The following is a 16363-nucleotide window of genomic DNA, read 5'->3' on the forward strand; positions in this document are numbered from 1 at the left end:
GTAGGAAAGAGAGAACATAGAGAGCAATGGGATTTGGGGAGTAGGCAGGAAAAGGGTGCCTCTGGCAGTACCATTGTAAAGTGCTTTTAGCACAAACTCATTATTTTTGTAACATCAAATGGCTGTGATTGCTCACTACCTCTCTCTGAGAGAAATGTTGGAAAACTCCTCTTCCTCTGTGGCATAGGATAGCAGCATTGCAGTGCACCGGGACATTACAGTATGTTGATTTTGTTTGTAATTTGCTGAGCCCACGATGACCCCTCAACAAAGTGTTGGCCACCACTCCAAAGTAAACAGCGATGAGTCAAGGATTCCAGAAAAAGAAAAGGTAAGTACCCATTATGATTTATTATCATAAATTGTCAAGGCACTGTGTGATCTCAGTTCATGTTATTTTGCACATGCATGTGTTTGTGTGGAGAAGTGGGCATGCACCTGCATTCATAATTCTGTCCCAAAACAATTAACATATTGCTTTAATTGGACTGTCTGCTCAAATGATGACAGCAAAGACATGAATCACACGTTAGCTGCAGATACCTCTGTATGATGAGTTGAATACAATGAAGTAACAAGCTGTTACAAAATTATTATTTATTTATTTCAAATAATGAATAGAAACATCCTACTATATATATATATGGTAGGATGTTTCTATTCATTATTTGAAATAAATAACTCCTTTGGCAAATAATATATCAATAGTTGCTGTAATATTCAAATGAGACGCATGTATTATATATATATATATATATATATATATATATATATATATAATACATGAGTATATATATATATACTCATGTATTATATATATATAATACATGCATCTCATTTGAATATTACAGCAAATATTGATATATTGTGTGGTATGTATTCATGCAGTTCTAACAGTGCTGTAGGTACCTATTTGTATTCCATGTTGTTTGCACCTAGAGCAGTGGTGCTGTGTACCAACATGTGAGGCAAAGCGATGCACATATTTTGATATCAACAACAACTATATTACCTCATGTTGATTTGGTTGTTCAGTTTAGTAGTGGAAGTTTCACCCGTCAATGCTCAGATGGAGTCACTGAATGGAGTTACCAGTGAGTGTGACTGCCACTCTGCAGGGAATCTTTGTCTTCACTAATTCAGTCTGTAAAGTTCTGACCGTGCCTCAGGATCGAAGGATGCTCCCCAAAAGGATTAGCCCAAATGGCCACTAGGCAAATGCATACATGTTAGAGAATAATAGAGAATAAAATCGAATAAAAACTTCAGATTGGTTGCATTGCATTGAGGTAAACGACTGATGGATCAAACCACAACGATTGATGTTGTGATCATTTGAGTTCCTATTTTGGAGAGCCTAACCCTAACCCTAACCATAGCCCTGACCCTGCAGGCTTCCGTTGCTCTGTCACCATAGGCTAATAATACTGACGGGATAGAGTGGGTTTCCTCTTCTCTACAGCTGCCCGACACAAGCAGGAAACAGATGTACCTATCCATAGGCCCTTTTTCAGCCGCTATGGGCAAAACTGTGCTTTAAGACACTGAGATGGTGAAAAAGAAATGGCTGACGATGTATGTAAACAGACTAACCAGTCTCTATATGCTATAGGGTTAGGGTTAGGTTTTTCTTGCAGTCAGTTGGTCATTTTTTAATGAATGATATTGTGGCGAACCCTAGGGTAGAGTCACTCGCCCTCAGTTGGTCTCGAACCCTGATCTCCCATTTCCTAACCAGCCGTGCTAACCGCAATGCCAAAGGTGTTAACTCGGGGTGAGTTACTCTACCCAGGAGTTTGCCACATTCGCCCCCAGCGCAAGGCCCTGAAATGGGCTAAGACGGAGAGGTGGGATGGTGACCGAAATGGTGCCATCGGAGAGGCGTGCCCACGTGAGGGACTTGGTATAGTGAAGCGTGGGGAGCACGCTCTCCCGAACGGAGGGGTAGGGTGACGGCCAGCATGAAGGCACGGTCTCCGGAAGGAAAAGGGTATGGTGGAACGTCCCTGGGTACAGCCAGTTAACTCCTTTGGCATTCCTTTGGCAAGCCGGAGATCGGGGGGTTCCAGACCCACCGCTACCCCAGAGATATATCATCCCCTTCTTAAAATAATGGCGTAAGTCATATTTTCACGTTTTTGCAAAAAACTGAATAAACTGAACCAAATCTAGAATATATGATATTTAGCATTTTCCTCAAAAGTAGACATTATTTTAAGAAGGTGACAATATAGTGTACCCATAGATTTTGATGACATAATGCTTTAATGAGCTTAATAGCCAATTTATCATAGCACACTCTGAGGATTCCTCATGTTTTTTGGGTGTCGTTGGAGACCTTTTGAAACAATCAATGCTTCAAAATAGTTTCAAAATAATAATATAATTAATATTGCAAGCAATGAAAAAGTTCACAAATTCTGATTTCTAATGGGAGAATCAATGTTTATTTGCAGAAAATGAAGACAACGCTCCAGCGAAGACATTCGGGCCAAACAGCTATCACAAAGGCTTTCAGCAAACCGAAGGGCTACAACAGGTCAGACACATTAAGTGCTGATTCCTCATCTTTCCATCTGCCCATGTTTTTTTGGAACATCTGACCGGAAAATCAATATTTAAATTGTTTCCATCAACTGTTATTGTACTGCGGTATAACACATTATTTGCTGTACTATTGCTGTCAGCTTTCTACAGTTCTCTGTACTCACTGCATGAAAGGAAGTCCAAACAGGATAATGGCAGACTCATCTTTTCTGGGAAAGCACAAGATCAGAAATGGATATTACGTACTCTTACAGGCTATGGGTAAACATGAGGATCAACAATTAGAAACAATTCTGTAAACTGACACTTCTCTTTTCTCAATTTCATCCTTTTAGGTTTAGCTGATGACGTTTTTTCTGCCCTTGAACTGCAGTTTGGCTAGACTTTTTAAGTGTTTGACCCTCCTCTCTCCCCCTAGCCCTGCTCAAGCTCACAGCCTCAATGACGCATAACACAGCACACTACAGTCCCAAGGTCTGTAGCGCTGCCATCTCCAAGGAATTCCTGCCTTTATTTGGCCTCAGAGCTGCTCTATCATGGTAACAGCGGCTAAATAGTGAGGGGTAACATAAACAACTCCTGTGAAATATGGCTTGTGGGGCTCTTGCCATCTCAGTTCAGCCCTCAGCAAATAACTAAAAGAATTTAGTCTCAGTCTCCCTTTCAACTGTTATACTTTAAAACCGTTTAAGAAACAGATGACACACTTTGTTCGTCATGCCTGGATTGCCTCTACAGGATGTCCTTAGTTTTGTCTCAGTGACGCACAAATGAAGACCTGTTTACAAGCATTAGACATTCAAGACGTTCAGCAATGTTCTGTAGAGCTAGAATCAATGACTGGAAGTACCAAACCCTGGACAGCTTTTTGAGTGGGAGTAAATAGGGTGGTTCTTATAGCAGTTTTTGCAGCTTTTAAGATCACATACTGTACTGTTATGCAAGATGATCATAATTGTAAAACACCTGTATATTTACAGCACACTGTTTACCGGTTCTATGGCAACCTTTACTCTGTTAATGTTTTGACAACTTGATATCCACTGATATATTATATACACACATATATATTATGTAATTTCCTTCCAGAGCACCATCTCAGAGGAAACACTGCGCTCCACTGCAGCTACTCTTTCATTTAGTAGCTATTTTTAGTCTAAAAGATATTATTTTATACATATGTGACGCAGCTGGTGAAACCGGGAACAAATTGTTCGACTTTTATTCTGAAAAATGTTGATGAAATGACACAGTCGCTAGTCAAGCCAAAACATTGCAATGCAATGGATTTGGTGAGTAATCCCAACTACTACCGAGTTAACTATAACACTACTTACTTGACGTTGTTAGCAGGCTCACAAAACAAGCTGTGTTAGTTGACCATCGAGTGTGTCATTGATTTTCAATAACGTTGAAATTGATTTACATTTTTCTGAATAAAAGTCTGAACATTTGACCGGCTGCCAACTTGTTCCCGGTTTCGCCAGCTGCTGTCACATTATTTCAGGACAGACACTATGAAGAGATGGTGGTGACTCCTGGTGGGCTTTTCACCCCAAAATGTTCTTCTTTGTCCCCATATGCCATACACTCTCCCCTTTCTGTCTCCCCATTCTGTCCCCAGCCCGTAGAGGACTTGACGGATAAGCTGACTCTTGAATTTTGCACATGCACTGATATCATAGCAACTCATACGCTGTTTTAATGGACTGACTTATATAGCACCTTATTCCAAAGTGCTTTACAATGGCCTCTCATTCACCCATTCACACACACACATTCACACACCAATGGCGGCAAGCTAACATGCAAGGCGCCGGCCCGCTCATTGGGAACAATTTGGGGTTCAGTGTTCTGAGGCTCTCTTCGTGGTGTGTTGGGTCTCTAGGGATGCCGTCCCGGTCTCATCCCAAAGAGCAGGACTGATCCAGAGCCTGATGTCCCACGGCTCAGAGTGTGTCCTGGAAGAGCGCGTACAGCTCAGTACTGGCCTCCAGACCCAGGAGAGACACCTCTTCCTGTTCAGCGACATACTCATCATCGCTAAATCAAAGTGAGTTCAAATGCACCGCGGCACTCTTTGCTTGACTGATCCCTCTCACAAGAACGGAGATACACTGGAAATACACTGAACACAAATGTGTTTAAAGCGTCTGGATATGCCACACCTGTCAGGTGGATGGATTATCTCGGCAAAGGAGAAGTTCTCACTAACACAGATTTAAACAAATTTGTGAACACAATTTGAGAGAGAAATAGGCCTTTTTCGTACATAGAAAAAAAGTCTTAGGTCTTTGATTTCAACTTGTGAAAAATTGGAGCAAAAACAAAAGTGTCGCGTTTTATATTGTCGTTCATTGCAGCATAACCCATATATTGGTTTTGCCCTGAAGTACAGAGAGTCACATTTTACAAATCACAACATTTATTTTCGACGAGGATTGTTATTTTTGTGGATTGGTGCCAATAACTTGATGTACTGTAATTGTATTTTCTCTTTTAACCTCTTTTAACCTTTTAACCTCTTTTAACCAGGTCTTCCTCAAGCCTCAAACTGAAGGAGAGGGTGAGGCTGTGTGAAGTATGGCTGGCCTCCTGCATGGAGGAGGTTGCAGAGAGGAAACTGAGCTCAAAGAACTCCTTTGTCATTGGATGGCCAATCACCAACTACGTGGTGACTCTTGGGTATTTCATTGTTGTCTCTCCTCTCTACATTACAGATGAATTCATATTGACTTAGACCGCCATAAGATGGTTTTACAACATGATGTCACCCCTCCCTGTCGAGACATTTCTTAGTGTAGCTAATATCATACAGTACATCATACAGTAATAACCCTAACCCTAATCCATTTGAATGTTCAGATGTGAGGTGTACATAAACAGAATTTGTGTCTTCCCTATAAGCTCATCAGAGGCAAAAGAGAAGTGGCTTTCAGCTTTACAGTGGTAAGGCATGAAATACCATACACCATACATCTATACATGGTATAATTCCCTTGCACAATATACAATAACATTACTCGCACAGCTTAACAGAAATATGTGCAGTTGTGTTGCCAGCAAAGTTCATACAGTGTATAGGGTACATATTTTCTTACTGTATGCTCCATCTGTACTGTACGTGTTACAGGCACATCGATAAATCAAAAAAAGTGGAATATCCTTGTAATGTCAACATGAAAGTTGTTCAAATGGACATTGGAAACAGTGCAATGGTAAGAACTAGTATTTTGCTCAGCTATCACTACTAATGCTGCAATAATCCTTTCATTATTTTCCCTAAATGATTTTTTGTTTTTAGTTTTATTTACTAATTGAATGATTGATACAATCTGTTTTTTATGTCTTTTTAAACATGGTTTATGTTTTGTTTCAATATAGGCAACCGTGAACGTGACCAATAAGGATGATGCTGACAAAGTCATTGGGATTGTCACCCAACAGATGGGCCTCTCTGTGAGTGATGACCACCAACTGCTGTAGTTATGCAGTATGGTGTATGTCTGTGCATGATATTCCCCATACATATGTATATCCTATAGCCTCTCACACTGCTCTTCTTTCCAACATCCTACACTAAGCATGCTCCTCCACACCGAGCCTAACAACCAAGCTCTCATACACACAAGTCCCCTCCCCACCACAATCCAGTCATATGCATAAAGCAGACTCTACACACTAGTGGCCACATGACCAATTAATACTAATGTTAATGCTAATGTTAATGCTAATGTTAATGCTAAGTTAATGCTAATGTTAATGCTAAGTTAATGCTAATGTTAATGCCAATGTTAATGCTAATGTTAATGCTAATGTTAATGCTAAGTTAATGCTAATGTTAATGCTAATGTTAATGCTAATGTTAATGTTAATGCTAAGTTAACATTACAGTATGTTTCTCTGACTCCAAAAGATACAGTATGTTATGAATAATAGTGATTGATATTGATTTGGTCATCCCACCGGATCCTAGTGTTACAGTAAGAATTCCAATATGCTATGAATATGCATGAGTTCAAATGAGGAGGAGTTTACACATGATGTCGATGTCCCAGTAGACATTAATGTTACCTCTATGTGATAATCTTCTCACGATTATGTTGTGCTGTTTTAAAACCATTATCTATAGTGCACATCCCATTGATGCACATGGGAATAATGAGAGTAGAGTGTCAACAAATGAACCAATTTAATATAGTGTCAAAGATAGATACAAAATAGCCATGCTGTTATAAATGAATGGAGGTTTAGCCATAAGTCCCATCACAGGCCTAACCATTCACAATGGAAGACCAGACAGCACTAGCCATATGTAAACACATGTAAATAGTAAGATAGCATATGACTGTCTTACCAAATCTGTCTACACTCCCCTTTTTCCGTAGTTACTTAGAGCGTCACTTTTTAGGATTGCATTTTGAAATGTGGACCTATATATTTCTGGCCAATGGGCCGTTCCAATAATCCTCTGCTTCCACTGTTTACTCATAAAGCTGCAGCTCAGTGGGGGATGGTCACAGGAACAAGCATCCTGTAATAGAAGCATGATTGACAGCGTGTTGTGCTCTCCCAATGGTATTTCCTGTCTTCTTGCCATGCCTGGGGTTGTAGATATCTCTTTGTTTCTTTTGTCTTCTCCCACAGGGAAGGCCCGCCGACTACCGTCTCTGGGTTGTGTCAGGGAAGGAGGAAGCGCCCTATCCCCTTATTGGTGAGGAAATGGGACAGTAAAAACATGCTTCTAAACTCAATCAGGGCGGAGGCACACTTGGGTTACGTCCTGATGTGTCTGCCTCGGTCAAGGGCTTAGACCTTCACCAAACAGAAAGGTTCAGTCAGGAACCAAATAGGACCCAGTTTTGTCTCTCTGTACTACTCATTCTTGGTGTCTCTCTGTACTACTCATTCTTGGTGTCTTCTGGTCATAGGCGTATGAGTTATTATGTCTGGTCGGCAGGGTTTTTAGTTTTGTTTTCACAGCACTAAATCCTAGTCGTATATTTTGACATTAACATTTTTTGGCATTTAGCAGACACCTTTATCCAAAGCGACTTACAACAAATACATTTGTCTAAGTAAGTGAATCATCTAGCCATCAGTCATCGCAAGAAAAAGTAATCTATGCTCAGGCCAGAGGCCATTTGGCAGTCAAAAATGCTAGAGGAAGGAAGAATTAAGTTTCTTTTCAATCCATTTAATTCTCCTGGTCCCATTTCTCTCCGTCTGACAGGTCACGAGCACCCCTTCAGTATCATCCTGAACTGCCTGAAGGAGGGTGAAGGTCAGGGTAACGTGGTCATCAATAACCTCCCGCTTCCCACTGTCGATGGGAAGCTCTACCTCGACCAGCGCCTTAAAGAAGCTCCGGTTCCCCGGTTCATCCTCAGACAGAAGGCTCCAGAAGGAGCTCATATCAGAGCAGGTGAATCTGTTATTCACATTCACTTGTCAATGATAGTCTTGTACTCTATGTCTTTACTACAGACACTTAGCTTAACAGAGTGTCTTTTTACCCTTTGTCGATTGTACATTTATTATGTCTGTATGTCTGTATTTTGTATGTTCAGGAACCCAGGAAGATTAGAGGTACATTGTAATTCTACATGCTTCTAATTGATGATCCTTAAATAAAATGAAATAAAATCAGAGAGCACAGCTGACATTAATTGATTATACCACATGCCATTTATATATGTACACCACAGTTGGTACCCAAGTACATTTGCTGTGAACATTTGGTTGAATGCGTTCCAGATAGATGATCTAACCCTCTGTGTGGAAGTTGAGTTTATTTTGAATGAAGATAGTAGAATCACTTCCTGTCACGCAAGCACATGACCGTTATCAGAATGTCCTTCCTGTAATTAGGTTAATTACAGCGTTTGAAAAGTTCCATGAATTGTTGGTTGTATACAGTTTTGCCTTACTCAACACATTGAGTTAACATGGACAACTTGAGAAAATCCCCCAAATGGGGTTAAAAAATGTATTGATGGGGCGCTTAGGTGGCATAACGGGTTAAGCGTTGACCATGTAACCGGTCGATTTTAAAATCGATTCCGACCGCGGACATATCCTGCATGTCATCCCTTCTCTCTCTCTCTCTCTCACCCGTCCTTCCTGTCAAAATCTCTACTATCTCTATCACAATAAAAGAAAAATATGAGTGGGACTGCCCCACTCAGAAAAAATTAAATACAAATAAAAATAAAATGTATTGATTCTTGCAGTTCTTCCAAAAGAACACTGTATTCTCTATCAAAACAAGTATTTCAGTATGACTTGAGGAACTCTGACTGATCAATCCTAGTCTCTGCTGGGGTTTTCTACCACACAGTCATCATTGGCTGGAATTCAATCTGAGTTTCACTCCTGGAAAGTTGTGCTACAGAATCATACGTGACTCTAATCAAAGGCCCGCTGTGCTGCACAAGAGCAATTCGATTCTTTTTTCTGGTTCATATGAATAAATGTACATTTACATTATGTACATAAACAAGAGGGCAACATCATTCATTTATCAACCATTATTCATCTTTTATTTCATGATGTATTTCAATAGATTCCTCTCAGCGACACATCAAGAGAAAGAGGTCTCTGATAGACTGGGCTCTGAGAAGAGGACATGCAGGTCGACATCCTGATTCCCCGGCCACTTCCCAGAAGCTCTTTGGCCATTCATTGTTCTCCATATGTCGTCATGGAATCCTACCCAGACCCATTATGGTGAGATTGAAATGATTGCTCAGACCCAGTCTGAATGGAAATGAAAATCAAAGGCGGGATCAGTCGTCAGAGCTTGTTGTTTGTACACTGAAGAAGGCTTTTTATTTACTTTTCCACAAGATAGAGGTTGTGGTAAAGGTTTTTTTTGAAGTATCATGCTTTTTTACAGCTGCAATTTCATTGGGTCGCTATTGTCATTTCGTGAGCTTAGAATTATAAGGTTCTATCTCTGTTTAGGGTAGTTCAGAGATATTGAGCGTCAAAGTTGTTACATTCCATTATGTTTTGTGAGTTGGACTTGGAACCTTTGTATTTTATTAATTACTAACTCAAAAATGTCAACATTTAAAAAAATAACACCACACAGGCATTAATAAACACCTAATGGATCAGATTATGTAAAAAACTCAATTTTGACAAAAATGGAGATAGAACCTTATAATTCTAACGTCACGATTTGCACACTTTGGGCCCTATTATGCACTTCATAAGTCTTAAGCAATAAGACGAGGCGGTAGATCTAAACTTAAGACGTGGAGGCGTGGTCAAGGCCTATAAGTGGCCAAGTGCATAATAGGGCCCTTTGTGTGTAAACATTTCAAATCGCCCTGCTGATGTCATACACGTAACATGAATAGACCGAGGGGATTTACACAATTCTAATTTGTTTTAATGTTAATATGCAAATAATCAACAAGTTTCAGAGTGATGGTTATAAGGCTACGGTTATACTGACCATAATCACATTCTGTCAAGTTTGAGTGACACTTCATATATTCATATCAACTATCCAATTATCTGATGCAAGTGGTGTCCAGATAAGATAATATGGCAAGCTTAACAAAAAAAATATTTATGTCAATAAAAAATATGTATGTCTAGGTCACTTGATAATAATAATAATAATAATAATAATAATAACGTTTTATTTGTATAGCGCTTTTCCTGCAAACGTTACAGCTCAAAGTGCTGTAAAAAAGATCATTTAAAGGCAACATTAAAAAGATGGGTTTTTAGTCTTGACTTGAACATATTTGCTGAGGTTGCATCCCTGATGTAAACTGGCAGTGCATTCCACAATTTGGGTGCTTAAAATGAGAATGCAGCCTCACCAAATCTCTTCTTTTGTAGAAAGCCAGCGTCAGAAGACCTGAGAGCCCCATTGGGCTGATATGCTAGCAAAAGGTCTTTCAGATATTCTGGTGCTGTGCCAATGAGAGCTTTATAAACAAGCAGAAGGATCTTGAAATCTATTCTGAACTTAACAGGAAGCCAGTGTAGAGTCTCTAAAATAGGAGTTATGAGCTCTTCTGTTTGTTTTGGTTAAAACTCGGATAAACTTGATGATCTCTTGTTGCTAAGGACATGCTGTATCTGCTCTACCACGAGGGCCCGACAACAACAGGGATTTTCCGTCGCTCGGCCAACGCTAAAACCTGCCGTGAGCTGAAGGAGAAACTGAACTCTGGAAACAGTGTTCAACTGGAGGGGGAGTCTGTCTTTGTGGCCGCCTCCGTCATCACTGTAAGTTGAAAGGACACCTTGGACATCCTCACCTTGGACATCGCATTGAAAGGCTGTTTTGACTATTAGTATTTCTCAAAGCCACTTGGCACATCTCCTCGAGTAGTGACAGACTAAATATAGGCCATTTTTCAAAAGGATCCATTCAGCCGTTTTAATTGTATAGCAAATTATTTTTTTTGCCATAAGAACCAAAAAACGAGAGGCCCCTAGAAATTGTAGTAGTAACATAAAGCAGTGCATTGAAAAGTCCAGAAGTTTGAGTGTGCAGCGGTTCTCATTAAAGTCCATCTTTTGCAATTTCACCTGTTGGCAAGTATAAGTTTCCTCATGCCATGGCTTGTGTCCCAATAACAACCACATTGGTGGCATACCCACATACACCCACGTGTAAAGTACAGTTACAACAACAGTAGCTAGCCAACTTCATTGGCAGTGTTGTGCACTAAGATGTTATCATCATGAAACCAAATGAACAGTTCTGATAGATATGTTTTAAGTTAGATATTTAGAGTTGTCTAAAGTCGAAAAAGACAGAGACAGAAAATCGATTGAGCACCATAACTCTAAATCTGACCTATGCACTGTATTTAAGTCTTATTTAATATACTTGCAACAGGTCAACTGTCAAGCAAGGAGGCCCTGGCTGGTACATAGGGCTGAATGGCATACATTATCTTGGTCCTAATTATTTGCAGTTATAGTTAATACTTAATACACATAATTGAGGGATAGCAGGAATTGAAGTATACACAACTGAAGGGTAGCACTCTCAAAATGAGCATTGAATTCAATAAATAAGTAGTTCTGTGTTTCAAAAGAAAAGTCTGAACGTTTTGATTGGTTGCTGTAATTGAGGACCAAAGCATTAGAACGTGTCACATTTGCTTAGACCTTCCTATTGGTTGATTCTGACACACTCCGGGTGGTAAACTCAGGTATCACCTTTATACAATATTATACAGTTTCCAAGTCAGACATTTCTGAGTTTCCTATTTCGAAGATGGCATGAACACACAATTTCTTCGGGCTGAAAGTGAATGCTGTATTTGAATATTGTATTTGAATGAACAGGACTTTTTGCGCAACCTCCCTGGAAGTGTGCTGTGTACTACTCTGTATGACCAGTGGATGCAGGCCATGGGGACTGACTCTATTGAGGATAAGATTGACATGATAAAGAGGTGAGAAATTAATCTCTGCTTACATTTTACATTTTAGTCAGCAGGCGACCTTATCCAGAGCAGTTTACAATAAGTACATTTATCTAAAGTAAGTATTCATCACAAGTCAGATTTTCTATAACAATAAGTGCCAAATTCATTTTTTGTTTTTCTGTTCGCATAAAGTTGCATAATTAGACTCAAGTTTTTCTTGCCCACATAAACTGATGAGGAAAAATTCAGAGCCTTGGTTTTAGCCTTCAAATATGACCCAGAGGTCACATGATCTGGAAAAACGACTGCCCCTTTACATAAGGGTTAGATAACGTAACATATTAAGATTACATAATTCCTGTTTTGTTTCATTCATTTTCTACTTTTGGTGGTTTCATGGTGTAGATGTTGTTTTATGTGCCTCATACACAATTGCAATGTGAATCAACTTCTACAATTACAATGTGGTTAACTTTGGAACATTGCTACTCTATTTACATTTTGCTGCAAAGTGTCAGACGTGTTGCCTTCTACAAATTACACTCACCAAACACTTTATTAGGAACACTATATTAATACTGGGTAGGGCCTCCCTTTGCTCTCAAAACAGCCTCTTCATGGCATTGATTCCACAAGTTGGAAACATTTCTTTGAGATTCTGGTCCATGATGACATGATTGCATCACGCAATTCCTGCAGATTTTTCAGGAGCACTTTCAATCTCCCGTTCTACCACATCCTAAAGGTGTTCTATTGGATTCAGATCTGGTGACTGGGATGACCACTGAAGAACACTGAACTCATTGTCATGTTCACCAGTTTGAGACAACTTTGGCTTTGTGCCATGGTACCTTATCATGCTGGAAGTAGCCATTAGAAGATGGGTACATTGTGGCCATGAAGGGGTGCACATGGTCAGCAACAATACTCAAATAGGCTGTGGCATTCAAGCGATGATTGATTGGTATTAACGGGCCCAAAGTGTCCCAAGAAAACATTCCCCACACCATTACACCACCTCCATGAATAAGAAGGTGTACAGGTGTTCCAAATAAAGTGTTGGGTGAGTGTATATGCTGCCAGCTAACCAACTGTGCAATTATTGGCTTCTTATAGGAAATCTGTTATGGCTATTACCCTGAGCCTCTTCCTTTGATTCCTCCACTTCATTCTGAACTCTACCTACCCAAACTCTCCCTTCATCTCAAAAGCTTGATTCGATTTTTCCAGACGTTCCGCTTAGCTGCTACAGATAGCAACAGCTCTACATACTGTATCAGGGATTCTTTTTTGTTTTTAGTTTGATCTTTTAACCCTAACCCTATACAACAATGGTGACATTCTTAATAACAAGCCACAGCTTTTGAATTTAATCAATCTGGTTGTCACCCACTTTCAGCCCCATCCCTTCCCGGTACTTAATTTCGATGTGCGTATCCACAGCCTGTTGAACCTGCTCCCAGGTGACAATGTGACCTTGCTACGGTACCTGTTCGCCCTCCTCTACCACATCCAGGAACATTCGCAGGAGAACCAGATGAATGCTTTCAACCTGGCCCTTTGTATCGCTCCCAACATGCTCTGGCTCCCCACGTCTGCAGGGCCGGAGGAGGAGAGTCTGTCCACTAAAAAGGTACAGAGTCACAGATATTCTCTCGCACAACAAGAGTACCGTACTACCCCTCAAAATGTTTTAATCTGGACGGGCTCAATTTTGCTCAATATCCACAACTGGAACCCCAGGTCTGTTCTGTAGTTTTGAATGAGTTCATGGTATTTAGTAATTTTTTTTAACTGTGTTGAACACCTTAGGTCACAATTGCCAATTGCCAGTGTATCTGCTTGTGTAGGCTGTCATTGTATCTGCTTGTGTAGGCTGTCGTTGTATTTTGAGGATCTTTTTGAAGCCGTGTGTGTTATTATTCTATTCCCCCTTAGTGCTCATGGTTCCAATGGGTTAAGACAGTTGAACTAAGCTCATGAGGCATGATGCTTTGATTTGTTGTCCATGAGCAGACAGTTAACAGTGATCTCCTCCTTGGCTGTTACTTGAACGTTGAACATTTTGGACCTGAACTGTGTTCTTTATGTCTCATGTTCCTAGGTTGCAGCTCTTATCCAACTTCTTATTGAAAACACCCCAGCCATTTTTGGTGAAGACGTTCAGAGTGTTTTTGCTGAGCCAAGGAGTGGACAAGGAACTATGGAGGATGTCATGGGTAAGGTCTATGTTGAATAATATGTCATATGTAGGCCTATACTGTCTGTAAGCTATTTCAACATTTTCATGGTAACCATGCCTTCTTTCTTTGACCTTTTCATTTCCCAGTAGAATCTTACCAGCACTTCTACTCCTCAGACTGCTCAGACTGGGTCTGGGAGAGGCAGGGAGCCATCAGTGCTTCTGAGAGGGAATCACTATTCTTGCCTCTGCGAAAACTGGTCTTGAAAGAGGAGGAGAAGATATTTGGCCTTCTGGACGACATTGACAGTTTGAAAAAGCAAAACGTGAACGACGACAGCGCGTACAGCTGTGGAAATCTCGACTTGATGTCTTCTCTCTCCAGCGGGTCTATCTGCTCCCTCATGGGCACCCAGAGGGGCCTTCACTCAGCCCGGGACCGCTGCTCCTCAGAGCCCAGCGTGTGTCTGGGCTCTCCCCCTCCCCACGGCCAGCTCCACGCCCCTGTGGCCCGCCAGTCCAGTTGTGACGCGGCCGTGATGTGCGGCGGTGCGGACCACGGTCAGCATACAAGCAAACTCCCGGCCAAGGGCCTGAATAGGGAGGGCAGCCCCCGGGTGGCTGGCGGCAGGTCTCGGTACGCTTTCTGGAGGTCCCCCCAGGTGGCCTCCCGCTTCTGGCACCCTGCCCAACGGCTAGCCGCGTCCAACAGGTCCAGTCTGTCCAGCCTGTCCTCTGCAGCCACCTCGCCCTCCGTCTCCTCCCTGAGCTCCATAGACAGCGCCTTCTCCATCGACAGCTCGGCGGACAGCGCCAGCTCCCTGCCTTTCCTGTTTGGTTCGGCCGCCCGGTTACGCCCCCTCACGCCGGACACCCCGAAAAGGTTCCCCAAGGACTGGAGCATGACGTTCCCGTCGTCGGTGGCCCAGGCGCCGGAGGATCTGGACTGGTACGACGAGTACGACGAGAGAGAGGAGGACGGTAACGTCCACGGGAAAGAGCATTGTCATTCGGTCAGTATTCAGAAGGAAGAGATACGTCTGTTGGAGTTTGACAGCCACTGCGAAACGAGAGGCCGAAATCAGCCACGCGATCACCACTCTGACCCTGACCCGTGTCTGGCCGGAGGTCAGAGGTCTGATTGGAGAGGGGAGCCGCGGCACGACAAAGAGGAAGTGTCGGAGACCTCAGACTCAAAGGAGCAGAGCCGGAAAACCTCCAGCACACACATCCAGCTGAGGAGAACAGATAACCCTTCAGGCAACAAAGAAGAGGTGAAGAGGACGAAAATCACTTTTTACACCGCTTCTAACCGAGTGGTCGTGAAAAAACAATCCGAAGGATCAGAGGAAGGGTGCGGGGGGGTCTGTCTAGTGTCTAACCAGGGGGGAGAGGACGGAAACAACGTGGAACTGCTGAGCCGAACGGTGCAGGTCCACATACCCCAGACTGTGTTCTACGGTCAGGACACTCCGCTGGTCCTGCAGTCTGTATCCACCAGACAGGCTGTCAACATCAAGGACAACACAACTGTCCAGACTGACATTGACCACAGCAACCTGGTGCCCGCGCACTCGGTTGGGTGCAACAACCCCTCTTCTCAGACCCCCACCAAAAGCCATAGCAAAGCTGTGAGCACTATTAGCCACACCATTAGAATCAAACTACCAGCAACAGTCAGGAACACTGTCAGAGAATACTTCAGCTCTGGAGACAGCAAGAGCTGCCAGTCAAACACAAAAGCGATGGAGAAAGAGCTCCTCATCAGTAAGCTGCAATGGCATAGTAAAATGGCTGAGGCGAAAGAAAAGCCTGGAAAACTATCACATGGGGAGGAATCATTTCTCTGACTGTGCAAATCTAATATTGGGTGCTCTGTCATTTCATATTTGGTAGGATTATATTATTATTATTATTATTATTATTATTATTATTATTATTATTCGATTATATGGTAGGATTTAATCAGTATTGTTGGTATACTGATTGCATTTCTTTCTGCTTGAGGGGATATTGGTAGGCAAGGGACTGAGTAAAGAATGCATTCCTGCATACAGTATATTGCTGTGTGATAAAAGGAAAACTGTAATAGCAGTGGTGATGGTGAAAGGGTTGGTTCCATGTCAAACTGGTCAGAATGAGTGGCTATTTCAAACGCCTCCTCCAGGAAAAGCCTGTTCTAATCCAGATAATAAGTCATTTAGTCAAACCGTTGGATATAACA

The 16363-nt window shown here is 41.7% G+C and overlaps 1 protein-coding gene across 1 annotated transcript; it reads left to right on the top strand.

Moving 5' to 3' along the window:
- Positions 1-196: 196 nt before the first annotated feature.
- Positions 197-15989, top strand: arhgap20b (Rho GTPase activating protein 20b; the record flags this gene model as incomplete). Its single annotated transcript, XM_080529303.1, has 15 exons — positions 197-331; positions 2457-2539; positions 4436-4600; positions 5083-5232; positions 5455-5496; positions 5681-5765; positions 5932-6006; positions 7195-7261; positions 7781-7972; positions 9113-9276; positions 10639-10800; positions 11875-11984; positions 13401-13590; positions 14062-14176; positions 14287-15989. Exons 1-15 carry the CDS (start codon positions 257-259, stop codon positions 15987-15989), a joined length of 3378 nt encoding a protein of 1125 aa, XP_080385429.1. The 5' UTR covers positions 197-256.
- Positions 15990-16363: the final 374 nt, after the last annotated feature.

This window comes from Nansenia antarctica (genome assembly GCF_963989245.1).
Source record: "Nansenia antarctica genome assembly, chromosome: 4".
Classification (NCBI taxonomy): domain Eukaryota; kingdom Metazoa; phylum Chordata; class Actinopteri; order Argentiniformes; family Microstomatidae; genus Nansenia; species Nansenia antarctica.